Source organism: Heloderma suspectum, chromosome 1 (genome assembly GCF_057233095.1).
Source record: "Heloderma suspectum isolate Gila_16-S chromosome 1, 16-S_ref, whole genome shotgun sequence".
NCBI classification, from domain to species: Eukaryota; Metazoa; Chordata; class Lepidosauria; order Squamata; family Helodermatidae; genus Heloderma; species Heloderma suspectum.
In genome coordinates, this window is record NC_139458.1 from 404,154,336 (window position 1) to 404,172,352 (window position 18,017).

The 18,017-nt window shown below is 43.1% G+C and overlaps 1 protein-coding gene across 4 annotated transcripts in view; it reads right to left on the reverse strand.

Annotated features, from left to right (window-relative positions):
• HHAT (hedgehog acyltransferase) overlaps nucleotides 1–18,017 on the reverse strand; it is a 280,820-nt gene that overhangs the window by 177,857 nt on the left and 84,946 nt on the right. For all 4 annotated transcript variants that reach the window (XM_084828889.1, XM_084828886.1, XM_084828888.1 and 1 more), the window contains one exon: nucleotides 1,120–1,155. In XM_084828889.1, the coding sequence (XP_084685015.1) occupies nucleotides 1,120–1,155 (36 nt within the window). The remainder of the gene's footprint in view (nucleotides 1–1,119; nucleotides 1,156–18,017) is intronic.

An 18,017-nucleotide genomic window follows, 5' to 3' on the forward strand; every position in this document is an offset into this window, starting at 1 on the left:
CCTGATGGCTACATGCTACCTCTAGTATCAGAGGCAGTATGCCTATGTATGCCAGTTGCTGGGGAACATGATTGGCATGGTGCTTTTCCACTCATGTCCTACTGTGTGAACAGAATGCTGGACTAGATGGACCCTTGGTCTGATCCAACATGGCTCTTCTTATGTTCTTAAAATGTCCCTTGACTGTCAGCAACCCTGCTGAGGGGAATAGGCTGTGGTATGGTGAGCTGAAGGGAAGGGAAGAGACACTGGTGCAGCTAGGGCTGGACCCTGGGGCCAAAGCTTAGGGACACTCAGCCCAGGGTACCGCAAATCACCACCCAGAAAGTGTGGTAGCAGCTGTGGAAACAGGTCCATTGAGGCTGACGCTGTTCGCCACAGCATCCTTTCTGTGTACTAATTTTTAAAAACATTTTATAGTCACAGGGTGGTTATACATACAGCTGGGTGTGTACATGGTTACAGGCTCTCATTCTATTCTTTGTATTTTAAAATATATATTATGCTTTTTCTACACCAAAATGGTCCTTATTCCCAACTAAATGCATTCAGCATGAGGGCAACAGAAGCAAGTCTATTTATTCTATAGCACCATGATGGTGAGAAGATTTCAGTTTCAAATGTGAAAGGGGACATGCTCAGAATATTTCTTCTTTTTTAATCATGGCCAGCAAACAGGTTCTTGCTGTGTTCATTGTTCTAACATACTGGGAATGTAGACGCGGTTATAAACACAGAATGGCAATGGGAGAAGGGAAAAGATAAACGTTAGTTGTGCACTTCACAGCTGAAGTAATACACATGGGGCATCTAAAGGGTTGCACCATAAGACCGTTAAGTCCTAGCTCTACCACTGGGAGGAGGTCATAGAAAAGCAGGTAAAACTACATTCTGTGAATGAAATTTGCAGGGAGAGGAGGGGGCAGGATTGTCAACTTTCCCTCAGCCCCTTCCATGGGAAGATATCTAGATCCATCCCAATGTCCTTAATTTTTTAAGGGAGAAACCATCGACACAAGACAAAACCACAGGAGTTGCCAACTCTGGATTATGGAAATTATGCCATAATGCCCTTGATATACAACAGAATCTAACAGTAAATAACAAATATTGACTTACCTGATAAGAAACCTATGCAGTCCAACATCAAAACACCTACAGAGAAAATAAAAATATTTTAACGTATAGGTGTACTGTATTAGAAAACATGATCAACAACAACAACAAAAAAGCCAAAATTATTCTGATTGGGGAGGGGTTGGAATTTTCTGAATCTGTTCTTTACACTTTCATCAATAAGAGCTGTTATAGGTATAATCAAGCACACAATAGTGCATCTGCCTTAGGACTCTCAAGCTGAAGAATTTAAATCAGGAAAATGTGCAATGAAGAGCAACTACAATGATTGCAGGAATGGAAAATCTCACAAGAAGAGGATGAAAGACTGGGCCTATTTACCAATGTAAAAAAGACAGTGAGAAGGGATGTTTGCACCCTACATATCAAACAGGTTGATACGATATTCACACCATAGTTTAGTGTGACATAAATGAGCAGGAATGCACCCCAGCAAGCTTTGGGCTCCTGCGCTCCTGCTCCCATTGCCTTCCTTTGCGTGGGCAGTAGGACTAGTTCGGAAGCGTCCGCTTCCACTTTTCCTTAACTGTGGTCCAAATTGACAAACTGTGCTTTACATTAACGATAGTTTACTTCAAATAATGGTGTGAAATCGGCTTCTTTCAAACAAACCACAGTTAATGTTAAGCGCAGTTTATCACTTTGAACAAACCAGCAAACCACAGTTAAGCAAAAGGCCAAAGCAAAAGATTCCAACTGTCCAACTGGGCGGAAGGAGGACTACACGAGCCCCAGGCTTGCTGCGGCTTGTTCTTGCTCATTTACATTGTGCTAAATTATGCAAATGTGGCTACTGATTCAGACTGCAGAATGGGCTTTAACGTGACATTAAAATTAACGAATTAGGGTATTCCTAATTATCTAAAAATATGTTGGGCACCAAAGGGTGCAATGACTTCCACCCATCCACCAGGGCTTCAGAGGCTCCCCTGCCTACCAGGATCCCCTTTACTCTCTGGTTCAGAGACCCTCTGGAACAGCCTCTGATAGAGTATGAGGAAAGGGAAGTTCAGGGAAGACCTCAGGACACGTGCAGAAGTATTTACGTGCACTCGCACATGGTTGTTTGGATCTTGAGTCAGGACGATAGTTCTGTTTTCCGAATGCATGTTAGAAGTTATTTCAAAAGCCTACCATTCGTACTTTGAATGCCAAAGCAGGCACCTCCGCATTGGTATTCCGCACACAGCCATATAGAAATCTTCATATACAGAAAAAAAAGGGGAAGGCTGGAATGCGCTTATGCCAAAGGCTAAAGCTCAACTGGTAGCAATAACTCATTCAATGAAAGAAGGCCAGATTACGAAATTGCAGATAAAAAGATACAGTTCTTCCCACCACCCCTTGAGATAGCAATAATGTACACGTCTGAAAGCCAAAACTGTGATTAGTTTGCATTTAACAATATGGCTGGTGGAAATGATGAGTCAGCCCAGGCTGTGTCACAGGTGCCCTGAAGTCATTTTCCAGCAGTTCTATTTCATCTTCACAATTCTTTTATCACCAAGGCCATTTTGAAAGTAGCCTTGGTTGCTTGACACTGTTATTACTATATTGGGCCACTGGTTAAATAAAAGGTTTGACTATATTATGTTTATTATAGGTCAAGTCCTTAACTGGTACAAACTGACTTAACTCCATCACATCAAATTGCATTGCTTCACACCAGATGAAGATTTCTCTGCAAACATTCATTCTTTGGAGCACAAGAGGACAAGGGAGGACACTGTCAAAACTGCATTCTAACTTCCAAGAGAGAAGGAGATCTTGCTAGAGACAGTCTTTTCTACGACATAGAAATACTCACTGAACAATCTTATGCAAGCAATACATCCTGTGAGCTGGGTTGGGCAACCTGTGGTACTTCAGCTGTCAGTGAACTCCAACTCCCATCTGACCCAGCTTCGCATGATCAATGGTCAGGGATGATGGGAATTGTAGCCCTACATTTGGAAGGCCACAGGTTGCCTTCCCCTACATAAGGCCTACCATGTAGGGATTCCTCATGAGTTCGATAAATTTAATCACAGGGCTCTGATCTTGATCAAGATAACGATAATCCTCACAGTTTCACTCACTTATGCTGATTTCACAGTGGTTGTCTCAAGATTTCCTGAGGGTCCCTGATCTTACTTCAACATCTGAGACGTACTTTACAGCTGCAGAAAAATTACATGGTATAGAATTTCTGGCAATATTTCTTTTTCTGACCTCAGGATTTTATTTATTTATTTATTCATTTCATTTCTATACCGTCCAATAGCCGAAGCTCTCTGGGCGGTTCACAAAAATTAATGGGTTGGAGAGACAGAGAGAGAGAAAGAGAGAGAGAGAGAAACTGGAGTGGGTACCTGTTTTTTTAAATGTGCATTTTAAGTGATATGGATCCTGACAGGAACATACTGTGTTGAATAGTGTGGGAGTTAACCTGGTTAAAATGGCAAATGTTTTTAAAGCCTTTATTTATGACATTTTTTTATCCCATCTTCCTTTAGGGGGCTCAGGTGGTATACCTCAGGTGGGTTAGGGTATTTTAGAAAATGTTTTTATTGTTTTATTGTATGTTGTACATCGCCCAGAGTGGCTGGGTGACCAGCCAGATGGGCGATTAATAAATTTAATAAATTTAATAAATTTAATAAATTTAATAAATTTAATAAATTTAATAATAATAATAATAATAATAATACATGGTTCTTCCCTGATTTATTCTCCCACCAACCTGTGAGGAAGTTAGGTTGAGAGATGGTGCCCAGTCCAAGGTCACCCACTGAGCTTCACAGCTGTGTGGGAATCTATTTATTACATTTATAGTCTGCCTTTCCTCCAAGGAGCTCAAGGTGGCATCCACTGCCCTGCTCCCTGTTTTATCCTCATAACAGCTCTATGGGGTAGGTTAGTTTGACTCGACGAGATTCACAGCTGAGTGGGAATTTGAACTTAGGTGTCCCCAGTCCTAGTACAGTACTCTGCTGCTACAACACATGAATGTTTTTTGTAATAAGGGTACAGGTAAGCCTTGAATGAAATGAAGACTGAGACGCCTCATTCAGCCAAACTTTTCCCATTTTGATTCTTACAAGGTTTCCATAATTCTACTTTAATAGGCAAATAATCGAGTGAGTGTTACAGACTAGCAGTGAAATTCTGGCACAAGTTAAGTCAATGGGATCTTTGCCATTCCTTCAACTGGGGCCAGAAATTCAATAAGTCAAGTCAATGGGATTTTTGCCATTCATTCAACTGGGGCCAAAAATTCTATCAGTATTTTCATTTGTTTTGGAAGGTAGCCACTCTTTCCAAAACCACTCAAGTGGTGAGGGTGGAGATGAAACTCCACAGCTGAATGTCTTGAACAGGCTTATGGAATATAGGAAGAGATTATATTTACACATTACAAGCAACATAAGCCTCAACTTCCACTTATTTCCAGTGGATCCAAAGCAGGTAAATACTGAAAAAGACAATGGTTTGGATCCAGACTTAGTCATACTTAGAGCAGACCCACTGAAATCAATAACATTTAAGTTAAACATGGAATAACTTAAGTCCCATTGATTTCACCAGGTCTACTCAATGCATGACTCAGTCTGGATCCAACCCATAATACTTTGGCGCATTAGTTCACTGGCTGGGGCCTCACACCTTTACTAGTTTATGACTGTCAATGAAAATCCTGAAATCACCCTTGCTGAAGGGGTGACCTGGTAGGTCAAGGGTAAAAGACATGCTTTGGAGGCAGAAGGTGTTATGTTCAATCTCTAGCATCTTCTTCTGCTAAAAGGTTCTTAGGTGAGACTGTGAAGAGCTGCTGTCTATCAGAATAATGGTGCAATGGACATTATAATGTAATGGCCAGAATAATGGCCTTCCCCAACCTGGTGCCCTCCAGATGTGTTGGGCTACAACTCCCATCATTGTTTTTCTTTTTGTTTCTGCATAGAAAAATAAAGACTTCTGAATAGATCCCATGGTGCCCTTCCATTCACTTTTGAACCAGAGGAGGCTTTCACGAAATGGAAAGAAATTTCCATCAATTCCCCTTCCCACACCACTTCCCATGCTGTTCCAGATAATTTCCCGATTCTTTGGAAATTTTAAGAGGAGCATCTCCCCACTTCCATTGGTGGGTGCTGGGAGTGATCATTCCATGAGTGGCACTCCACTCACAGGATCTTAAGGATCCAACCTTATCTATTTTGCATCCCACAGTAAAGCAGAACATAGCTGTTAAAATCTCTCTATTCTGCCTGCAGACACATGAGCACACAATAATTCAATAATTATCAAGCGTTCTAATTTGTACAAATGTTTCAATCCTCTTAATGCAGGGCTAATTCCACATGCACTTTGCAGAGACCTATAAGGAAAGGAGGGGCATGTTCCTGCACATGGGAGGCTTTGCCTTTGGAGAACAAGAACAGATGCATGGTCTGCAGCAGTACAATCAGGAGCAAGGCTACAACATGTGAGAGAATCTGCTCACAGATGCTTTATGTTGGGCAGCAAGAATATTCATGCCATTTTCAAGGCTGTTTAAACTGCTAGTTTGTTCAGTCCCTCAAGCAGGTAATGTCTGCCTTTTAAGTTTGGATTTCAAAAGCAGTCACTTATTCATGGATGACCTGAACCCCTAAAACTAGAATTTCTCAGCACCACGGACAGCTCTTTCAAATACAGGCACGCTTGACAAAGGAACCGTTTGCAGTACTTCAGAGATCATCTGCTCTTTGAAGAAGGGGAAAGAAATATGGAATCATTCGGGGAAGGATGTTTGCAATATTAAAATTGTCTTTAAAGAAGAACTCATTAGGGTCAGCATGATTTTAATGCCCTCCATTATGATGAAATATTTACTTTATTCAGCTGCTTGGATTTTATTTTTTATTTTTTAGAAAAAAGCAGGGTGGAGGGAATTCTCCTAGCACACCGACACCAAAAGACAGACAACATCACAGCCTTTCAGAAATTGCAGCAGTGCCCTTTCTTTGCTTTCAAGCTTCAGCTTCGGAATAACTCCCAAGATGATAAAGAATGGCTGTGTGGTTAGATAACAGGGAATGAAGATGCTGCAGATGAGATAATAGCCGGAATTAGAAGTACTGGGCAAAGCAAACCACTCGAGGTACTACGATCCTCATGTTAGTAGAATGCTAGCCGTGGTCAGGTGGTTCTTTTCTGTCTTTTACAAAGCATGATTAAAGGAGGTCTCATGCAGTGCTGCCATCATGCTGGTGCAGTAAAGATGAGTGCTCTGCTACAAAACCCAAGTGGACTGCAAGAGGATGGAAGCAGTGGCCTCCAGAGGAAAAACAGAGCTCTCCATTCTTCAAATCTCTCATCTGCAACCACCCAGGAAGCTAGTAAAACAACTTTGCCAGCTAGTAACTTTTGTGGGCTTACTCACAAGGCTGCTGTAATTCCCATTCCTGTATCTGTATGCATTCGGAGGGAAACCAACTTTCCAGGAGCAATCCTACACTTGTCTACTCAGAATTAAGCCCCACTGAGTTCAACAGGACTTACTCCCAGGCAAGTATGTACTGGACTGCAGCCTGAATGAATTATACTTCCCTTCTCCCTTATGCATGTGCACCAGGAATGGGCAACTTGTGGCTCTCTAGGTCTTTTGGCCTACAACTTCCATCATCCCTCACCACTGGCTATGCTAGCTAGGGCTGATGGGAGAAGTAGGCCAAAACACCTGCACAGCCACATATGGGAGGTATTGCAAGTAAGACTTACATGCAGAGTAACTGAAATGTGATATATTCCTTCATTTTACTTTAAAAAAATGTTTTTCTATTGTAAATTTTCAACAATACAAAACTAAACTAACTTTCAATAGGAGAAAAAGAACATGACTAGAGTTGTGCAAGCTTGAATTAATTATCCCATCATACTATGGATTTCCTAGTCCACTATTTGCGACATTTATGGCACTGAAGAAGACCGCAAGGCTGAAATGCGTCTGGTACGTGGAATAATTACCCACGATACAGTCAGGGCCAGAAATATTGGAACAAGGATAACTGTTTTGGCAGTTGGCCTCTGTACACCACCACATTGAAGTTGAAAGGAAACACACCCAGATGGGAGCGAAGTCAGGACGTTCAGCTGTAATTCAAGGGGGTTGACAAAAGTGGGGCACTAACCATTCAGGAACGACAGCCAGTGGCATACACACACACCCATCATTGTTGGCTCATAAGTAATGGAACAAACCAACATCATTTCAAACTGAAGGATCGCCTTTAATACCTGGATGAAAATCCTTTGCAGTCAATGACTGCTTGAAGTCTGGAACCCATGGACATGGGCAAATGCTGAGTTTCCTCCCTCGAGATGCTTTGCCAGGCCTTTACTGCAACTGCCTTCAGCTGCTGCTTGTTTGTGGGTCTTTCTGCCTTCAGTCTTGTCTTCAGTAAGTGAAAAGCATGCTCTATTGGGTTGAGATCAGGTGACTGACTTGGCCACTGAAGAACATCCTTGCCTTGAGGAACTCTTGGGTAGCTTTTGTTGTATGTTTTGGGTCATTATCCATCTGCAATATGAAGCGGCGTCCTATCAGTTTGGCAGCATTCAGCTGAATCTGAACAGAAAGTATAGCCCTATACACTTCAGAATTCATCCTGCTGCTTTTATCAGCAATCAGGTCATCAATAAACACCAGTGACCCGGTTCCATTGGCAGCCATACACGCCCATGCCATAACACTGCCTCCACCATGTTTGACAGATGATGTGGTATGCTTTGGATCATGAGCTGTTCCTTTCCTTCTCCATACTTTTCTCTTCCCATCATTCTGGTACAAGTTCATCTTGGTTTCATCAGTCCAAAGAATTTTATTCCAGAACTGAGCAGGCTTTTTTAGGTGTTTGCTGGCAAAGGCTAATCTGGCCTTTCTGTTCTTGAGCGTTACCAGTGGTTTGCACCTTGTTGTGAAGCCTCTGTATTTACATTCATAAGGCCGTCTCTTGACTGAAGATGTTGACAATGACATGCCTACCTCCGCAAGAGGATTCTTGACCTGGCTAGATGTTGTGAAAGGGTTCACCCTGAGCAGAATTCTGCGGTCATCCACTTTAGTTGTCTTCCGTGGTCTGCCAGGCCTTTTGCTGTTGCTGAGCTTGCCAGTTAATTCCTCTTTTTCAGGATGTTCCAAACTGTTGTACTGGCCACTCCCACTGTTTTTGCTATCTCTCTGATGGGTTTATTTTGTTTCCTCAGCCTAATGATGGCCTCCTTCACTCACCTGGACACCTCTTTGGACCTCATGTTGGGGGTTCCAGTGAACAGCTACCAAATGCGAATGTAATACTCAGAACCACCTCCAGGCCTTTTATCTGCTTGGTTGGTCATGGGGTACCCAGGAAACAGGCCACACCTGGCCATGCAGCTACTTGTCAGCCATTTGTTCCATTACTTATGAGCCACCAATGATGGGGGGGGGTGTGTGTGTATGCCACTGGCTGTACTTCCTGGATGGATACTGCCCCACTTCTGTCAAACCCCTTGAATTACAGCTGACTTTGCTCCCATCTGGGTGTGTTTCCTTTCAACTTCAATGTGGTGGTGTACAGAGGCCAACTGCCAAAACAGTTTTCCTTGTTCCAATATTTCTGGCCCTGACTGTATGTATTGGAAATTAGATCTGTTACTCTGTCTTTATTTAAGGACACCATATTGTGAAATGATATGTTAAAATGAAGTTAAGCAAAGTGAAATGAAGCAAAGATAGCAAAGTTAAGCAAGGAATTTCATATTTTTTGCATTATATTGTTCTTCATGACTTTCATATTGTTTTATACTCGTGGTTTTCTATGTAAAACCTGTTCTGATAAACTTAACAAATCTAGAGGGGAGTTTTGTTCAAGAAAGGAAATTTCTTATACATGTAGAGGGAAACTGGATAGAGGAAATCTTCAGTCTCTGGATCCAGCAGTTCCTGACGTGTTGTAAAGTGTTCAGTGGAGGAACAGTTTCTTCCAGCCTTGTTATGGCTATCCTAACTGATTGAACTGATAAGACACTGAGGTACAAATCAGGAAGTCTCCATTTTGGATCTTTTGACTATGAAGTCACTTGGTGGCCTTGAGAAGCTGCTCTTTCTCAGCTTCTGTCCTCCAGCCCCTGAAATATGGGAGGTAATAACACTGACTTGCATCACAGATTTGTAAGAAGGATTACAACTAGATAATGCATATGAAGCACTGTGAATACTTGAAATCACTATACAAAAGTCTTATTATTTATTCTTATTAATTAATAACGTATCATAAATGACAGTACGTTAGGAAATACTGTTTTACCAAACATAGTAAGTTTGAAAATGGTTTTAAGAATTAAATCTTAAATTCATCATTTAAATGATTTAAATAAATCAGTTGGGCTTCAGGCTTGGGCATGGGACAGAAACGGCCTTGGTCGCCTTGGTGGATATGAGGAGGGCTCTGGACAGGGGTGAATGCTCCTTCCTTGTTCTCCTCAACCTCTCAGCAGCTTTTGATATCGTTGACCACGGTATCCTCCTGGACCACCTGGAGGGGTTGGACACTGGAGACACCATATTGCGGTGGTTCCAGTCCTTCCTCTCCGGCAGGTACCAGAGGGTAGCACTGGGAGAGGAGGTTTCGGACCCGTGGCCACTCACTTGTGGGGTGCCACAGGGTTCCATCCTCTCCCCGATGCTGTTTAACATCTATGTGAAGCTGCTGGGGGCTATCATCAGGAGGTTTGGGCTGCGGTGTCATCAGTATGCAGATGACACGCAGCTCTACCTCTCGTTCAAATCTTCACCAAGGTTGGCCGTAGAATCCCTGTCCAAATGTCTGGAGATGATGAGTGGCTGGATGGGGAGGAATAAGCTGAACCCTGACAAGACCGAGGTAATTTTGGTGGGAGACAAGAGGAGGCTGGGGGATGTTGACCTGGTGATGAATGGGGTACGGCTACCCTTGAAAGACCATGTCCGCAACCTGGGGGTCATTTTGAGCTGTCCATGGAGCTGTCCCAGCTGTCCATGGAGGCTCAGGTGTCAGCTGTGAGCCGGACAGCGCTGTATCAACTCCATCTGATACGGCAGCTGCGCCCCTTCCTTCCCGACCATCTGCTCCCATCGGTAGTACATGCCCTGGTCTCCTCTCGTTTAGACTACTGTAATGCGCTCTACGTGGGGTTACCCTTGAAGACGGTTCGGAAGCTGCAGCTGGTACAGAACACGGCGGTTCACCTGATTAAAGGCAGCCGCCGGCAAGATCACATCACTCCAGTGCTGAAGGAGTTGCACTGGTTACCAGTTGTTTTCTGGGCCAAATTCAAGGTGTTGGTTTTGACCTTTAAAACCCTACATGGTTCCAGCCCAGCCTATCTTAAGGAGCACCTCCAGCAACACCAGACAGGCCGCTTAACAAGATCAGCCTCGGATGGCCTTCTCTCTGTCCCATCAGCCAGGACAGCTAGACTGGTGGGGAGGACGGAGAGGGCTTTTTCTGTCCCCCACTCTGTGGAACTCCCTCCCTAAGGAACTCCGTCATGCCCCCTCTTTAATGAGCTTCCGCCGTTCATTAAAAACGTGGTTGTTCAGGCAGGCATTTGGGGTGGGTTAGGGTATTTTATAAAATGTTTTTATTGTAGAATTTTATTGTTTTAAACTGTTTTATTATATGTTGTACATTGCCCAGAGTGGCTGGGTGACCAGCCAGATGGGCGATTAATAAATTTAATAAATAAATAAAATTGAATTTTGAATCTTTCAGATATATTGCACAGTGCTCTCCTATTCCCATTAATGCTAAAAAATGGAATCCTAAAGGTCATACAAGGCAGCTCTTGTAACTACAGGATCTCCCTAGTCTAACATATACTCATTAAATGTTCATCTGGGCTTGTATTTGAAAACAAACCAGGGAGGAAAATTCTGTTATTTTCTTGGGAAGCTGTTCTATTCCTGAACCAATTCTACAAGTTGCTCCTCTTGTCAAATATTCATCTTAAATCTTCTACTACTTAAAGCCTTTTTGCGTTGTTCTTCCTTTAGTCAGCCTGGTGAAATGTATTTTTCCCTTCTTCCCTGTGGCAGTTTTAGGTATCTGAAAACTGCTGTATTTTCCCTTTCCATCTTTCTGTCTATAGATTTAACACTACCTCTTACCTTATAGGTCATGCATTCCAAACTCTCTCTGATGATTATCACTAGCGTTTAGTTTCACTTTCAAAGAATCCTGGCTTTGTCATGTCATCCATACCAGAGATCAGTTTCTGAACAAGCCAACTTCAAACAGTGGTTTCTAAAGCTGGCTTATTTAACTGACCAGAGTTTGTTTTAAACCACAACTCTGGATGACACAATAAGCCAGGATTCTTTGAAAGTGAAACTAAACACTAATGAAATCTTTCTCCTGGCTGCATGGGAGGAGGAGGAGAGGAGGAGGAGAGCATCCCAGCCCGAAAGTTTGCTCAGACTCATTCTAGTTCATGCACAATGCGTCAAACAATGGCCGCTGTTATGTGCAATCTCTCTCTATAGGTTGAACTTGGCTTGTTAGAACAAACCATCATTAAGATTAACTATAGTTTGTTGGGTTCAGCTGACATGACAAGCTAATCTAAAATGGAAGTGGAAGCTTCCAAACTCCTCAAAGCTCCACCAGACAGGAGCACATGAGTCTATGGTATACATAAGCTCACTGGCATGCTCAGCAGCTGTTCCCACCACCAATCAGCTGGCCAGCAGGGAGGGGTAAAGCACGCAATGGCATCTCAGTGATCCCATCACTACTTCCCACTCTGGTGTCCAGCACTGGAAACAACTGACAAGCAAACTGACTGGTGTGCTCTCCCACTGTTCCCAACATTGAGCAAGTACGCAGCAGGGAGGTGCTTAATCAGCTACAGCAGGGAGAATGCCTGAGGGCCACAAGGAAGTTGGCCAAGGACCACATGTGGCCCGCATTCTGTGAATCTGGTTCATATTACTTCTCAACCAGCCCAGTCTGTTGAATTAGGACTACAGAAATCCAGATTGAAATGTCCACTGAATTATGAACCCCACTGGGTGACCTTCAGCAAGTTGCGCTCTCTCTCTCACTCTCAGCTAACTTAACTCAAATGAATGGTATGAAGATAAAAAATAATAAATACCATGTCTACTGTCCTGAGAGCTTTTCATGAAGGGGAAGTAGAAATGTGGTTAATAATAATAACGGTTTCCATCCTTTTCTGCAATAATAGCAAACAGCCGTTTCCATTTCCAATGCACACGTCCATTTCCAATGCACACGTTTTTCTTTCCAAAGTAAACTCCTAGTTACTGAATACCATTTCATATTCTCTTTTCAGTGTTGTCCACTATTAAATCATGTCAACTAATAACAAACATAGTAAAAGAATTTTCAAAGTGTGTGAAAAGCTGCTTTAGTGTGTTGGACTGAGATGGGGAGGAAGTTAAGCACCCTACTAGGCTGGTCTTCTGCATTCAGAGTCAGTCTGGAAGGTTCCAATAACCAGGATTTCAATCCCATCACCACCACTACCCCCATGAAGAAGATACTTGTCTAATTAGAAGGTAGTCATAGGGATATAAGAAGCTGTCTTTAGGGATGTCTGCCATGGGAAATCTGACACTTTTGGGGCCTGATGGATTCCCATGGCGCCCCCGACTCGACTTGCATTGGCAAGCCAAGCCGGGGATTGTTCCCCAAATCCGGGAACTTTCTCAGGTATTTTTTTAAACGTAAAAAGCAATGTGCACAAATTACACTTGTAATTTCTATGAATCATGTTGATTTCAGCCATGTGTGCAAATTACAGTCACAATTTGCACAAATGCGCACAAATTACAGCTGTAATTTGCAGAAATGGCTTTATACCAATTTTTTAAAACCTGGAAATCCACAAGCTATCCCGACTCGGTGCAGATTAAACCGGGTCAGCTCATGGGAAATTGAGCCAAAGTCCAGGGATCCGAGTTGACTAAAGCTCAGTGAGCTTCACCCCCCAGAAGGATTCCTCCAACATCCCTAGCTGCTTTATACAGAGTCAGACCATAGGTCTATCGAGCCCAATATTGTTGACACTGACTGGCAGCAGCCTAGGAAAGAATCAGGCAGGATTCTTTTCCAGCCACACCTGGAGATTGTGGGGATTGAACCTGGGATATTATGCACTCAAAGCATGTGCTCTACCACTGACCTATATCTCACTCCCATCCTCTGACAGCTCCCCGCACCCCCCATAGCAACATGTAAAGCTCTTCAGAGCCGTAACAGCAATATAATATCTCCCATGTTATTAAACACTCTGCCTCTAGCTCAATAATCTCTTAATCAGCATTAGCCTGGAGGCTCTGCCTTTAGGGATTTTAAAGCTCCAACAATGCCACTGCTCGCTATATAGAATTAATAACTTTGATGTTCTTATACACTTGTGAGTTCTTTGAAATGTTATAAAATGTTATATTCTCTAAGAAAACGTTTGTGTGTATTTGGGGGTGGGGGTGGGGAACGAGACTCATTACATCAGCTAGCTACTCCAGCTCAAACAAGAGGGAGCTCTGCACAGGTGTTTAATTTTAAAAACAAACACAGGTGGCCAAGACAGGCTGCAAGCTACTGCAGAGGAAGGATGGGTGGTGAAAGGCTGCTCATCCCTTTTCCCTCTGGACTTTTTCAGTTTAAGATCACCTTCACCAACTGCTTTTTCACCCAAGGGAAGGATATAGAGAAGATTCAAGGATCCCACTGTTTTCCACCCCAAGAGAAAACGCAGCTTCAGGAAGTGTTTTACAGAATTTTAGAGACATGCTGGATCAGACCAAAGGTTCATCTAGTCCAGCATCCTGCTTCCCACAGTGGCCCACCAGCTGCCTGGGAGAAACCCACAAGTAGGACATGAGTGCAACAGCAATCCAGACCCTGGATCTCCTGGCTAGAAGGGGGTTAGGAGGGGACAGAAGTGTCCCTTAAGTGACAAAGGGGGACTCCACCAGGAGGCACGTATGCCCTGGTTGTTCCCATTACGCCCATGGCAAGCAATCCAGGTGTAGATCTACCCCTGGTGGTAAGCCCCAAAGTAGGGCATTCCATTCATTCCCCCACCTATGTCAGTCTGGATCTAGCATACATGTGTTCCTTCCCACTGGAAGCAATGGGAGATGAAATAATTTTTAAAAGAACTGCCAGAGAAGGAAAAAGGTAAGACCATCATCAGCTGCCCTGGCTGGCATGAGCAGCCAGGGCTTTAGAAACGGCCGTCAATTTGCTGCTTTCCTCCCCAACTCCTCCCCAGTTTAGGATTGCTCTGTCTGAACTGAAAAATGCTCAGAGGACATCCCCTCTCCCCCTGTATTCCTTGGTCTGCACAGGCTGATTTTGCTTTCACTTTTTCTTTCTTTGTTTAAATGCATAGTAAAGATGGAACTCTGCGCAATATGGAGCCTGAGCCAATCTGCATCAGCGTTTCAAAAATCCAGAACTGGATACCATACTACTTTTTAACTTAAAAAGAGGTGTCATTGGATGCTCTGTAACACAGTAGGTCTTACATACTGTTCTAAGTTTGAGAGTTTGGCCAGGAGAGGGTTAAGGGGACCAGAAGTTGGTAAAATCGGCTGGCTAAGGGGTATTCAATCAGCCCCTCCCACCAACAATATGGGTTCCATCAACAGAACAGGGAGAGGGGTAATTCCCCCTCCCCTCTTCATTCATCCCCCCCCCCACACACACACACACACCAAACTCTTTTCTAGGGGACTGGGACCCTCTGGAGCAGATTTTGGGGAGCACAATGGGCTGCAGGTAAAAGCAGAAGAGGGGGACGTCCCATTGAGCGAGCAGAAGTCCACTCACACAAAGTTGGATTTCGCCCCAGGGCTGTCAAACCCTTTTTTGCCTGAGGGCCAAATTAGCTTTTGTAGAAGCTCTTGGGGGGACCCATTCCCACAGTGGGTGAGGCCAAATGCAAAAAAGGGTGGGGCCACAAACACCCAAAATGCCAGCATACTTTTGCTTAAAGCTCTTACTGCCACTAATGAGGCTTTAGCGGGGGCATTTCAGCCTTTTAGAATGGGAAGAAAACTGGGAAACCACCAAACAATCAGAGTATGGGAGAAAGGAGGTGGACCTGTGCTGTACGTAGATTCTGCAGGAGGTTACACATTTGTATGCCAAATTGTAATTCACTACCACAAGATGTAGCAATGGTCACCAACTTGGATGGTTTTAAAAAGTGGATTAGACAAATTCATGGCAGACAAGCAATCAATGGCTATTAGTCTTGATGGCTATATATTACCTCAGGTATCAGAGGCATCATGCCTCTGTATTCCAGTTGCTTGGGAACACGACTTGCGGGGGAGGGGGTCTATTGCACTCATGTCCTACTTGTAGGCTACCCACAGGCAGCTGTTTGGCCACTGTGAGAACAGAAGGCTGGACTAGATATGCCTTCCATCTGATCCAGCATCACTCTTCTTTTTAACATGAAATTTTATTTCATTTTGAAAAACAGTTAAAAAATAAAGGCAACAAAAAGAAGGAGAACGTATCAATATAACAAGATCACTAAAGAAACAAAGAGAATCACTAATTTTAATTCTTAGCCTGTCACCAATATGCTTGTGGAAAATCCGCAGTAAAACAGCCTAAATAGGAGCTCAATATCTAATGAAAGAATAAAAATACAAGTTACAAAGCCCATAAAATGAGTATGTGTAGTGTGTGTGTCTATTAGTAAGAAAAAATATAGGCAACTATACCTCTTCTTATGTTCTTGTATTTCGGGCCCTCTGGGTTGCAGCCCAAGATAATACAAGCATGTTGCGTTTTCCACTCACCCACCCCCTTTCCAAACCTTCTGATATTTTTGATGCAGACAGCAGAAGTGACAAAATAATTGTCTAAGACTACTGTCCTATGCATAGTTACCTGGGAGTGAGCTCCACTGGACACAGCGGAACATACCATGGGACTGGTCTCTTTCACTCCCTCTTGGAATGGCCTGTTGCAGCCATGATAGTCATACCTACATTCTCAATGTGAAGATTTTGTTTCTGCCTTCCAGTACTGTGGTAATATTGCTATAGAAAGCAGAGAACAAATTAAATCTCTCTCAACCCTGTGGGTATCTGTGATTCATTATTTTAACTGTAAAGGCATGAAGGAGTCATAACTCAAGAGAAGCAGAGGGCAAGCTCAGTAGGATTTCCTAGATAATTGAAACTGACCCATAATTCACTGGTAGCCATGGGAAATTCTGTTCCTCACCTAGCTTTCATGACACAGTTGTCATGAACTGATTTTTACAAATAAACACACCAATCCCATCTGCACAAAGATCACATTTAATTATTTTGGACAGGCACTGTTCTCTATAGAGTAAATGAGAAAACAACAATAAAAATAAGAATATCTAAATCTGGGTTAGGCACTGGACAATGAATGGCAAAGCTGTCAAATTGCAGCCACATTCTCAAGAGGCACATAAGTAGTATTTTTGTGCCGTCCACGTGGCTTTGGGTTGTGTTCCCGAGATGGCAGCAATTCCTGCCACATGCAAAGCTGCTGTTAAAGCTCAGACTGGTCTCAAATGATTTTGCTTTGGTTGCCCCCCCACCCCAAATGAGAACTGAAGGCAGTTTGATAGAGCTATCACTCCTAATGGTGTTATTAGGGCCAAAAAATGGGAGGGCCCAAACTAGATTCAATTTCAGGAAGGAAGTGGCCTGTAGAGACAAAAAGAGAGTGAAACCATCACTGCTGCCAACCATTAGCCTCCCAAAAACCTTTAAAAATGTCACTCCCCCTGAAAAATAATCACCAAAATGTCCTTTCTCCCCCCTGCCCCCCGCCACCTATGGATGGGATGGCAAATTTGGGGAGGGAATCCTTTCACTTCAGGTAAACAGATTTTTGAGGTTTTTGTATTGTTTCAAGTTTCTTAGCCAGAAGAGATGGTAAAACCAAACCAAACCAAAGATGAAAATCAAAGATGGTTTTGAGAATCAAAACCATCTTTGATTCTCTTAATTGTCTGCCTCTAGCTTGAAGTGCCCTCTCTGGCACATAGAACCCTTTGGTGTAAATCTCAACCTATCAATGGATTATGGCAAGAAAAAAATATAATTTCTCTGCAGCTAAATGCTTCTTTAGACACTTCATCCTCCATATCCTTTTTCTCTCACATTCCAAAACCATTTTTTCATGCTCTGTCAGCCAAGCTAGTTATAGATCATCTGTACTTGTGCTGCTTTTCAATTTATAACATCAGAGAGATGTGGAAAATGTGCAGATTAAAAACTGGCACAGGAGAAACACACAGATATTTTATAGCAGGGAAGGGCAGACCTCAAGTTTGCTGAATCTACTTTTCACTAGACCTTTGAGATCCACTAACAAGAACAAGCTAAAAAGGAGTGCCTCAGGTGGTGGACATACACTAAGAATTAAGGAACAGAGAGCCTCTGAGCACATGCTTGACCCAGGAATTTTGTGATCAGAACCAAGCTCACAAGTCCTTTGACACACAGATCCGCTTCAGTTTCCTCCCCCAAACATTCTTTTTTCAGCAACCTAATTTGGAAGGGCTTTTTAATTTTTGCCATTGTTAGACAAGTGGGAGTCAGACACCCTTGTTGATCTACTGAAAATCACCCAGAGATCAACCAGTAGATCCTAATCTACCTTCTGCTTATAACTGCCTTATAGGCATTGAGAGAGCCAGCTCAAATGTTACTGCCCCACTGGAGTGCCAAGGACTCCTCCACAGGAATGCTCTACACAGAAGTAATTAAACCTAAAATTTTTGTATGATGTGCATCCTTCCAGACAAATGAATCATCTGCAGACCAACAACTCCAAGTTGGGATGACACAAAGGGATACG